Raw genomic sequence first — 12,505 nt, 5'->3', positions numbered from 1 at the left:
GGTTGCCTCAGGTCAAACAACCAAAAGGGAGGGAACCCAGCCCCACCCATCAGCAGTCAAGTGGATTAAAGTTTTACTGAGCTCTGCCCACCAGAGCAACACCCAGCTCTACCCACCACCAGTCCCTCCCATCAGGAAACCTGCACAAGCCTCTTAGATAGCCTCACCCACCAGAGGGCACACAGCAAAAGCAAGAAGAACTACAATACTGTGGGAAAAAACCCACAGCCTGTGGAACAAAAACCACATTCACAGAAAGACAGACAAGATGAAAAGGAAGAGGGCTATGTACCAGATGAAGGAACAAGATAAAACCCCGGAAAAACAACTAAATGAAGTGGAGATAGACAACCTTCCAGAAAAAGAATTCAGAATAATAATATGAAGATGATCCAGGACCTCGGAAAAACAACAGAGGAAAAGATCGAGAAGATGCAAGAAATGTTTAACAAAGACCTAGAAGAATTAAAGAACAAACAAACAGAGATGAACAATACAATAACTGAAATGAAAACTACACTAGAAGGAATCAATAGCAGAATAACTGAGGCAGAAGAACGGATAAGTGACCTGGAAGACAGAATGGTGGAATTCACTGCTGCAGAACAGAATAAAGAAAAAAGAATGAAAAGAAATGAAGACAGCCTAAGAGACCTCTGGGACAACATTAAATGCAACAACATTCGCATTATAGGGGTCCCAGAAGGAGGAGAGAGAGAGAAAGGACCTGAGAAGATATTTGAAGAGATTATAGTCGAAAACTTCCCTAATATGGGAAATGAAATAGCCATCCAAGTCCAGGAAGCGCAGCGAGTCCCATACAGGATAAACCCAAGGAGAAAAACGCCAAGACACATACTAATCAAATTGGCAAAAATTAAAGACAAAGAAAAATTATTGAAAGCAGCAAGGGAAAAATGACAAATAACATACAAGGGAACTCCCATAAGTTTAACAGCTGATTTCTCAGCAGACACTCTATAAGCCAGAAGGGAGTGGCATGATATACTTAAAGTAATGAAAGGGAAGAACCTACAGCCAAGATTATTCTACCTGGCAAGGATCTCATTCAGATTCGATGGAGAAATCAAAAGCTTTACAGACAAGCAAAAGCTAAGAGAATTCAGCACCACCAAACCAGCTCTACAACAAATGCTAAAGGAACATCTCTAAGTGGGAAACACAAGAGAAGAAAAGGACCACAAAAACAAACCCAAAACAATTAAGAAAATGGTCAGAGTAACATACATATCGATAATTACCTCAAACGTGAATGGATTAAATGCTCCAAGCAAAAGACACAGGCTTGCTGAATGGATAGAAAAACAAGACCCATATATATGCTGTCTACAAGAGACCCACTTCAGACCTAGGGAAACATATATACTAAAAGTGATGGGATGGAAAAAGATATTCCATGCAAATGGAAATCAAAAGAAAACTGGAGTAGCAATACTCATATCAGATAAAATAGACTTTAAAATAAACAATGTTACAAGAGACAAGGAAGGACACTACATAATGATCAAGGGATCAAGCCAAGAAGATATAACAATTATAAATATATATGCACCCAACATAGAAGCACCTCAATACATAAGGCAACTGCTAACAGATGTAAAAGAGGAAATCGACAGTAACACAAAATAGTTGGGGACTTTAACACCTCACTTACACCAATGGACAGATCATCCAAAATGAAAATAAATAAGGAAACAGAAGCTTTAAATGACACAAATAGACCAGATAGATTTAATTGATATTTATAGGACATTCCATCCAAAAACGGCAGATTACACTGTCTTCTCAAGTGTGCACAGAACATTCTCCAGGACAGATCACATCTTGGGTCACAAATTAAGCCTCAGTAAATTTAAGAAAACTGAAATCATATCAAGCATCTTTTTAGACCACAACGCTATGAGATTAGAAATGAATTACAGGGGAAAAACGTAAAAAACACAAACACATGGAGGCTAAACACTACGTTACTAAAACCAAGAGATCACTGAAGAAATCAAAGAGGAAATCAAAAATACCTAGAGACAAATGACAATAAAAACACGACAATCCAAAACCTACGGGATGCAGCAAAAGCAGTTCTAAGAGGGAAGTTTATAGCTATACAAGCCTACCTCAAGAAACAAGAAAAATCTCAAATAAATAATCTAACCTTACACCTAAAGGAACTAGAGAAAAAACAAACAAAACCCAGTTAGCAGAAGGAAAGAAATCATAAAGATCAGAGCAGAAATAAATGAAATAGAAACAAAGAAAACAATAGCAAAGATCAATAAAACTAAAAGCTGGTTCTTTGAGAAGATAAACAAAATTGATAAACCATTAGCCAGACTCATTAACAAAAAGGGAGAGGACTCAAATCAATAAAAATAGAAATGAAAAGGGAGAAGTTACAACAGACACCACAGAAATACAAAGCATCCTAAGAGACTACTACAAGCAACTCTATGCCAATAAAATGGACAACCTGGAAGAAATGGACAAATTCTTAGAAAGGTATAACCTTCCAAGACTGAACCAGAAAGAAATAGAAAATATGAACAGACCAATCACAAGTAATGAAATTGAAACTGTGATTAAAAATCTTCCAACAAACAAAAGTCCAGGACCAGATGGCTTCACAGGTGAATTCTATCAAACACTTAGAGAAGAGCTAACATCCATCCTTCTCAAACTCTTCCAAAAAAATTGCAGAGGAAGGAACACTTCCAAACTCATTCTATGAGGCCACCATCACCCTGATACCAAAACCAGACAAAGATACTACAAAAATAGAAAATTACAGACCAATAGCACTGATAAATATAGATGCAAAATTCCTCAACAAAATACTAGCAAACAGAATCCAACAACACATTAAAAGGATCATACACCATGATCAAGTGGGATTTATCCCAGGGATGCAAGGATTCTTCAATATACACAAATCAATCAATGTGATACACCATATTAACAAATTGAAGAATAAAAACCATATGATCATCTCAATAGATGCAGAAAAAGCTTTTGACAATATTAAACACCCATTTATGATGAAAACTCTCCAGAAAGTGGGCATAGAGGGAACCTACCTCAACATAATAAAGGCCATATACGACAAACCCACAGTAAACATCATTCTCAATGGTGAAAAACTGAAAGCATTTCCTCTAAGATCAGGAACAAGACAAGGATGTCCACAATCACCACTATTATTCAACATAGTTTTGGAAGTCCTAGCCTCAGCAATCAGAGAAGAAAAACAAATAAAAGGAATACAAATTGGAAAAGAAGAAGTAAGGCTGTCACTGTTTGCAGATGACATGATACTATACATAGAGAATCCTAAAGATGCCACCAGAAAACTACTAGAGCTGATCAATGAATTTGGTAAAGCTGCAGGATATAAAATTAATGCACAGAAATCTCTTGCATTCCTATACACTAAGGATGAAAAATCAGAAAGAGAAATTAAGGAAACATTCCCATTTACCACTGCATAAAAAGAATAAAATACCTAGGAATAAACCTACCTAGGGAGACAAAATACCTGAATGCAGAAAACTATAAGACACTGATGAAAGAAATTAAGGATGATACCAACAGATGGAGAGATATTACATGTTCTTGGATTAGAATAATCAATATTGTGAAAATGACTATACTACCCAAAGCAATCTACAGATTCAATGCAATCTGTATCATGTTACCAATGCCATTTTTTATACAACTAGGACAAAAAATCTTCAAATTTGTATGGAGACACAAAAGACCCCAAATAGGGCTTCCCTGGTGGTGCAGTGGTTGAGAGTCTGCCTGCAGATGCAGGGGACACGGGTTCATGCCCCAGTCTGGGAGGATCCTACATGCCGTGGAGCGGCTGGGCCCGTGAGCCATGGCCACTGAGCCTGCGCATCCGGAGCCTGTGCTCCGCGGCGGGAGAGGCCACAACAGTGAGAGGCCCGCGTACCGCAAAAAAAAAAAAAAAAAAGACCCCGAATAGCCAAAGCAGTCTTGAGGGAAAAAAACGGAGCTGGAGGAATCAGACTCTCTGAATTCAGACTATACTACAAACCTACAGTAATCAAGACAATATGGTACTGGCACAAAAACAGAAACATAGATCAATGGAACAAGATAGAAAGCCCAGAGGTAAACCCACACACCTATGGTCAACTAATCTATGACAAAGGAGGCAAGGATATACAATGGAAATAATTGTATTTTCAATAAGTGGTGCTGGGAAAACTGGACAGCTACATGTATAAGAATGAAATTAGAACACTCCCGAACACCATACACAAAAATAAACTCAAAATGGATTTGAGACCTAAATGTAAGACTGGACACTATAAAACTCTTAGAGGAAAACATAGGAAGAACACTCTTTGACATAAATCACAGCAAAATCTTTTTTGATCCACCTCCTAGAGTAATGGAAATAAAACGAAAAATAAACAAATGGGACCTAATGAAACTTAAAAGCTTTTGCAAAGCAAAGGAAACCATAAACAAGACGAAAAGACAACTCTCAGAATGGGAGAAAATATTTGCAAATGAATCAACGGACAAAGGATTAATCTGCAAAATATATAAACAGCTCATGCAGCTCAATATTAAAAAACAAACAACCCAATCCAAAAATGGGCAGAAGACCTAAATAGACATGTCTCCAAAGAAGACATACAGATGGCCAAGAAGCACATGAAAAGCTGCTCAACATCACTAATTATTAGAGAAATGCAAATCAAAACTACAATGAGGTATCACCTCACACCAGTTAGAATGGGCATCATCAGAAAATCTACAAACAACAAATGCTGGAGAGGGTGTGGAGAAAAGGGAACCCTCTTGCACTGTTGATGGGAATGTAAACTGATACAGCCACTATGGAGAACAGTAGGGAGGTTCCTTAAAAAACTAAGAATAGAATTACCATATGATCCAGCAATCCCACTACTGGGCATATACCCAGAGAAAACCACAATTCAAAAAGACACATGCACCCCAATGTTCACTGCAGCACTATTTACAATAGCCAGGTCATGGAAGCAACCTAACTGCCCATCAACAGAAGAATGGATAAAGAAGATGTGGCACATAGATACAATGGAATATTACTCAGCCATAAAAAGGAATGAAACTGGGTCATTTGTTGAGACGTGGATGGATCTAGAGAGTGTCATACAGAGTGAAGTAAGTCAGAAAGAGAAAAACAAATATCGTATGTTAACGCATATATGTGGAACCTAGAAAAATGGTACAGATGAACCGGTTTGCAGGGCAGAAATTGAGACACAGATATAGAGAACAAACGTATGGACACCAAGGGGGGAAAGCTGCGGGGGGGTGGGTGTGGTGGGATGAACTGGGTGATTGGGATTGACATGTATACACTGATGTGTATAAAATTGATGACTAATAAGAACCTGCTGTACAAAGAAAAAATTAAAAATAAAAATAAATAAATAAGTCAAAATCAAAATCAATACAGAATAACCTGTATGAGTGGTCAACGTGCGGAACAGTTCAGTTGAGGAAGACATCAGAGTAGTTGGGAGAAATAAGGAGAGTTCATGGAGGAAGCAGGATTTGAACTAAGCCCTATACTAAGAAAGGGAAGAAGGTTTTAAAATGGGGTAAATAAAATGATCAAGGGGTGAAAGTAGGAATGGTTATGCAGTATTCAGGGAGTATTCAGGAGACCAGTGGAAGGTACCTCTATGAAAGTAGAGGCAGTAGAGGGAGAAGTCAGGGCAAGGTAATGAAACGTCTTGAGGGTTATGAGAGTCACACAGTGGGAAACTTTTTAAGATTTTTGAGGAAGATGGCATGAAAAGCAGAGTTTGGAGAGCATAGGTCTATGTCACAATATGTAGGGTGAAGCAGGAGACTAAATAGACTATTTCCATAGTTCATGTATAATGAGAAGATAGTAGCAACAGTGAGAATGGAAGGTTAGTGATGAATAATCCCAACAACGATGATGTACTTTTGAATACCTAATGGTTCTAAAAGCTCTAAATGTATAACTCACTTAATCCTTGTAACAACTCTATGAAATAGGCAGTAGTATCCTTTTGGATTCAAACCCAGCCTCTTTCACTGCATGGTCTTGGGTAAGTTACTTAATCACTCCGAGGCTCAGTTTCTTAAAGCATGATATCCACCTATATATGTCTAGGTTCCTTATTTGGACAAAAGTTCCTTTAGGATGGAAACTTTGTCTTATATCTTTGTATTCCCAACACCTAGCATATGACAAAAAACATTGGCCTTTGGTTTATATTTAGAACTTTTAGAACTCAAATCTGTCACAACCACTTAGCAGAAACCTAACCACAATGAATCCAACAATACACTTTCATCATGCCTATTTGGCTAAATGCAAACAACCAGACAGATTATTTCCACAATAAATCCATAATCCCAAACTGTACTCCTCACTTGCCTGTCTGCTCATTCTCCCCTGATTAACACCACTATTGCAATCTTCTCCACTCTCCCTTGAAACTCTGATATCCCTCTCACCCTTTACTCTCAAGTGAAGATCTAGCCTCCTGGTTGACAGTGAAAACAGAGACCATCAAGCTGAAACTCTGATCTGCCTACCCCTCTACACCCAACCTCTCCTTCTACCCTCCTGTTAGAGTGCAGAACGTGCCTGCCCCTGTCAAAGGCTCATCTCTCTCTCTCTCTCTGTGGATGCCTTAGATCTCAACTACTCTGCCTTCTCAGGAAAACTGACCTTGTTTACTTTCCCACTGTTTCCTGTATCTTCCCTCTCTCTATAGGATTCTTCCTATCAGCATTTGAACATGTTCAGGTCTCTCCCATCTTAAGAAAGGAAGAAGGGAAGTAGAGACAGAGGGATGGAGGGACAAAGGAACCGAAAGAAATTAAAAGAAAATCCCTGAGTCTCAATTCCTCTTTAGTGACCTTTCTTATCTCTTCCTTATGGCCAAACTTTTAGTTGTGTAACATCACTATTCCCACTTCCTCATCTTCCATTCATTATTTAATCTACTTTAATCTTACTCCCACCCCCAAGTGCTCCCTCAAAATGGCTCTTATGGCACCAAGAATGCCAATGTTGACAGATTCACTTCTGGTCCTCTCAGCTGGATTTGACACAAATAACCACCCCTTCCCTTTTCCCTGATTTATAGGACAGCACATTCTCCTGATTTTTCTTAATCTCTCCGACTCTTCTTTCTTGGTCTCTTTCAATATTTTATCTTCTAACCAAATCTTCAACCCAGCAGTTCTTATGTATTCTCACTTCTTACTCAAACTCATCATGCCATGGTTTCAAACACTACTTTTAAGCTGACTACTCCCAAACCTATTATCCCCAATCCACATCTCTAGACACACACATCCAACCACATATGCAATATCTCCACCTAGATGTCTCATAAACACCTCAGAATCAACAAGTTCAATATCAAGTTCATGATCTTCCCCCACCAAACAGGTTCCTCCCTCCATCTTAGTAAATAGCAACCCTATTCACTAAGCTGCTCTTATTAAAACCCTGGAAATCATCGTTCCTTTCCTTCATATTCCATATTCAATTAACTACCAAGTTTTGTCAGTTCTACCTCCTAAATATCTCTGAAATCTATCCATTTCTCCCCATCACAATGGCCCCCATGTGGCCTAGCCACCACCATTTCTCACATCACTGTAAGAGTCTCTTAATTCATTTCCCCACACATACTATTCCCCTACCCTCCCCAGTCCCTGTCCCCTCCATTTTCTCTCATGTAGCCATAATGACCTTTTAAAGTACAAATCGGATCATATCATTCACAGAATTAAACCCTTCAGTAATATCACACTGCTTTAAAATCAAAGACTAAAACCCTTAGTAATACCCTACAGTTAATATGACCTGGCACCTGCCCACTTCCTCAGGCTCAGATCACTAGTCTCCTCCTGGCTCACGGTGCTTTGAGTTCTTTCTAGTCCTTAAACATACCAGACTCCCATTCAGAGTCTTCACACCTGCTACTTCGTAACATGTATACATTCTCTCTCCTCCCCAACCTTCTCAAATTTTAGGTGTCAGCTTTAATCACTGACCACTTCTATCTACTCTCAGCTGATCTTGAATGCTCAAGATCTGCATTCTTGTTATATGCTTTGGCAGCATCTGGGATTTTTTTCTCTGCAACACTTATCACACCTGAATTAAATAATTACTTTTATAACAATATGTTTAATGTCTGTTTCCCCTACCAGACTACAAGCTCTGCTCATTCACAGCTATATGCCTAGTTACTACCACTACCCTGCACATAACAGGTACTCAATAATTTTTTTTTTTAGTGAAAAAGAAGCACTACATTTTCTGATCTCCAATGAAAGAGACTAAAACTACACTAAAACTATGTTGAACACTTCCAGATACATACCTCCAATCATAGGTAATATATATATACATATCTATATGTCTATCTGCTTATATAAATTTTAAACAAACCAAGTATAATAAGATGAAGATTAGCAATTCAGAATTTGGGGGGCCAAAGCAACCTGGCAACCACTCTAGTGATGCTGAACAGCTCAATGAAACTACATCTCTTTTCAGTTTAAATTAAAGAAGAAACTATGACTCTAAGTAAGAGGGAATCCGTCAATTCTACTATTCAGGTTTCACAAATCACTGTATTCTTTACCTTGAGATAATAAAATGATATTATTTGTTTTATATTAGTTTTATATTATTAGTCCTTGACCCAGTAATTCCAAGAGGAAGTGACTAGAAAATAGAATTCTCATCAGATAACTCTATTACAGTTAAATGAATCAGCTTGCTGTACCACAGAAATAGCTTACTAATTTCTACCTTTGATTCTTTTTCTCCTTGTTATACTCCCCTCCTCTCTCAATCAATCCATGGACATTGATTCACCCTAAAGAGGTGAGAAAGAATGTCTTGTTCATAATTCCACTTGTAGGTATTCTCTGATTAACCCCACCTTGCTCTGTTCCCTCCTTTAATTCAGCATCTCCTTCACTCTTTTGTTCTAAAATCCTATTGTACAATTTATAACACTCACATTGATGATTTTTTCCCTTTTTCTTTTTCTCAGTATAGATTTATTTTTATTTCCCCAACTACACTGACAGTTTAAGGCCTGGACTTTACCCTCCTTTTCCTTCAAATACCCTTTAACCAGCCCAATATTTAAGAATAGCATGTGCTTGCTAATTAAGCTTATTTAAATGAAAGACTGAGTCTATGTGAGTCAAAGAAAATACATTACTCTCCAGAAACAATTCCCTGCCACACACACACAAAGGACAACTGATTCCTTTAAGTTCACTCCTAAGAAACTCAGACATAATTTTCCATAGGTTCATCATTACACATAATGGTTCAATTCCCAGACCAATCTGAAAAGGCCTATAAAATCCACGAAGTACCTCACAACTGCAGAAATCATGCTTTTGAGCTACCACATCCAGCTCTACTGAGGAAAGGGGATGGGGGGTAGGCAAGATCTAGGATGAGTTGGAGAGGAAATACGGATTGGGGAAAGGGGTTTCTGCCTCTTTTTATCTCTTTACCCCGTTCCTTCACACAACAGTGAGGCGAGCTGGGTGTGCAGGTCACTGGTAGAATCAGACACAAAGCAGAGGAAGCAAGTTTCTGCCGTCTCCACACTGGGAAGCCTCCTGTAGGCAGTAGGGAATTCATGTGGAAATTCATATACAAATATGCCCATAATTGGCCCACAGATGCCCATCACTGTGCCACCAGAGTTTGGGGTAATTTTTTAACCTCTTCTTAATTCCACAGAAACTACACAAATGAGGAATGTGTTTGCTGCCTCAAAAGATCCAAGCTTTGCTTCAGGACTCACGGTCATTCTGGCCACAGAACAATGCACCTAACTGCTTAAAACAGAATATGATGCCATATCATATCCTGCTGTAGTTGACAGGGACAAGTCTTTGGTGTTTTACTTTAAAATCATGGTGAGATATACTATATATATATATATATGTATATATATACATACACACACACACACACACACACATATCCCTTGCTATACCCAGGAGAAGTATGCCTGAAAAATACTACATGTAGGTCTACATTTACTTAAAGTACCTTGAAAAGTAGCTCTTTACAGAGACTGGCCACAGAATTTATTTAATGCAAATAAATTCCCTATTTTTGTAAAAAATACATATTTATGTCAAGTAATATCAAGCTGACAAAGTAGGATGCAACTATATATGTTTATATTTTGTCAAATCAACTATGATTTATGAAATAATTCCAACCACATTTTCATGAGACTTTTTCTCCCAGTACAAGAGGAACTTTCCACTCCATAATCGCAAAGTCATTTCTCCTGTTTTTCCTTTACAAGGCATATCCAGCCCATACCTCATGACTCCCACCAGCCCTGACACTAATCCTTTCCTACTCTAGCCCCTTTAAGGTACTTAGGAACAAGGACATGTCTGTGCCTGCCTGTCTTCCTTCCTCCCTCCCTGCCTTCCTTTCTTTCTCTTTCTTTCTTTTAATTAAGACCCTCACAGCACCAACCACATGACCAGAGAGCTCGAAGAGTACCAAGAGTGGAAGGCAGATTTACCCTTTTGTAAAATTTTAGTTCCCATTTACTGAGAACTGTTACTATGTGTAGTAATAGTTTTCTAAGAGTTCCTCTCATCCCCATCTTACAGATGAGACAACAGTTACAGAGAATATAACTTGCCCAGAGTACACCTCTAATAAGCAGAGAACTGGTCTCCTGGCAGAATGGCTCCAGCCTGTATTAATGACTAAAATGAACTCTCATGCATTATCTCTTTTTATTTTTTTAACAGTCACATCTGGCAGCGGTGTTTCTCCATTCTACAGAGGAGGAAACTCCAAGATAGACTCCAAGATAATTAATCCAAGGTCCAACTGCTAGAAAGTGGTGGATCTGAAAATGCCTGGCTACAGAGCTCAAGCTCCTTACCACCAGCACACTATAGTTTCCCCACTCCACCTGGGGTTTCAGGAAAGAGTCCTTCCTGGGAACTCCAGGTGGAGATGGGAAGAAGCTGTGGCAGACTGGGGGGAAAGAGGTGACGAAAGGTAGAGTTGGGGTGCAGAAGCCCCAAGAAAACTAGTCATACCTATCTGCAAATATGTACCCAAAGATGCCCAACAGCAGCCATGGAAGCAAAAATCCAAACCCCACGCCCCATAATGCCACCCACTTTTCTGATGCCCCTAACTCCACAGTCCCAATCCAACCTCTTTTTCTCACAAAAGGGGAAACTGAACACCCCCCCCCACCCCGAGATAACCATCATTCCATCCTCCTCCCTTTCCAACAATCCACGCCAGAGGTCCCAGGTGTGCCTTCTACCCACCCCTACGGCTCGGCTGATGTTGTCCATCTTGCTGGCGACCTGTTGGAAGAGAGGATAGCAGGTCTGACAGAGGCGCACCGGCCGGGCGCCGCGCACTAGACACCCGGTCAGCTCTGCGCTGCTGTTGGCGAAGTCCAGCAGCAGCTCCCGGCACTCGGGATCCAGATCCGGCAAGTCTGGGGGTAGTGACAGTGGCCCCATGCTTCCGCCCTGCAGTAGAGCCAGGGACAAGTCCTCCACCTTCAGCAACTGCTCCTCCGACAAGAGGTCGTGGAGGACCCGGTGGGGACTGCTGCCCAAGGAGAAGGTGCCCAGAGCCAGCCCCGACCACAGCAGCGCCACTAGCAGCAGCCGCAGCAGCAGCAACGATGACCTCCGCCGCGCGACTGTCCGGTCCGGGTCCATCGCGGGGTTCACGAACCCCAAGGTACAGACCTCCACCTCTCCGCCCCTAATCGGTGCTGCGGACAGCTGCCGCTTCCGGTTTCCTTGGGCGCAGGCCGCGAGCAGGGTCACGAGGCGCGCGCGTCACGGCCCCGCCTCCGGCGCGCGGCGCCCCGCCCCATTGGCTGCAGAGAGCCTCTCGCGCCGCGGGCCGGCGCGCGTGCGGGAGCGCGCATACAGGGGCGGTTTCGCGCTCCCAGCCTGTGGCAAGCGCCTGACCGAGGGGCGCGCGAGACCCGGTTGGCGTCAGCTGTGGAGGCCGGAGCTGAGGCTCGCCTGCCCTATGAATATAGGCGTCGGCCGCTTTGAGCAGTTAAATCTCTGGGGTCTTGCCCTCGGTTGCCCACCTCTTCAGGAGTTCGTTGAGTTCTAGAAGTCTGAGGAGTTATGTGCCACAGAAAGACGGACGGCCTCCGCCGTGGGAATTACGAGTGAGTTCTCTGAGAAAGCCTGCTGGCACGTGCCTTGCAGGTTTTTTTACTTGGTATTTCTTAGCATAATTTTCCCCCTCAAAATATTTGGAAAGAGTAATGACGTGTGTTGATTATTTTTGATAGTGGAGCCTAGCGGCTTAAAGCTTTTTTAAAAAAAAAAAAAACTCATCTGTGTCAGCGCTGTCCGATAGACTTCCTGAGGTGATGGAAAGATTCTGTATCTGCGCTCATACAGT

General features: G+C 40.9%; 1 protein-coding gene across 2 annotated transcripts in view; it reads right to left on the bottom strand.

Annotated features, from left to right (window-relative positions):
- OSTM1 (osteoclastogenesis associated transmembrane protein 1) overlaps window positions 1–11,889 on the bottom strand; it is a 41,013-nt gene extending 29,124 nt beyond the window's left edge. The window contains exon 1 of one of the 2 annotated variants that reach the window (XR_003429245.1): window positions 11,392–11,865. Coding sequence is in view for 1 of the 2 variants with exons in the window: in XM_027089259.1 (XP_026945060.1) it covers window positions 11,392–11,796 (405 nt within the window). In the remaining variant the exon portion in view is untranslated. Of the gene's footprint in view, window positions 1–11,391 lie in introns of both variants that reach the window. The other variant, XM_027089259.1, reaches the window with a different exon arrangement.
- Between the last annotated feature and the right edge of the window lie 616 nt (window positions 11,890–12,505).

The sequence above is a fragment of the Aethalodelphis obliquidens genome, unplaced genomic scaffold (assembly GCF_003676395.1).
Source record: "Aethalodelphis obliquidens isolate GAN/ISIS:26980383/991018 unplaced genomic scaffold, ASM367639v1 scaffold3, whole genome shotgun sequence".
NCBI classification, from domain to species: Eukaryota; Metazoa; Chordata; class Mammalia; order Artiodactyla; family Delphinidae; genus Aethalodelphis; species Aethalodelphis obliquidens.
Note: the sequence above shows the minus strand (reverse complement) of the source record. Positions and strands in the feature narration are given on the sequence as shown.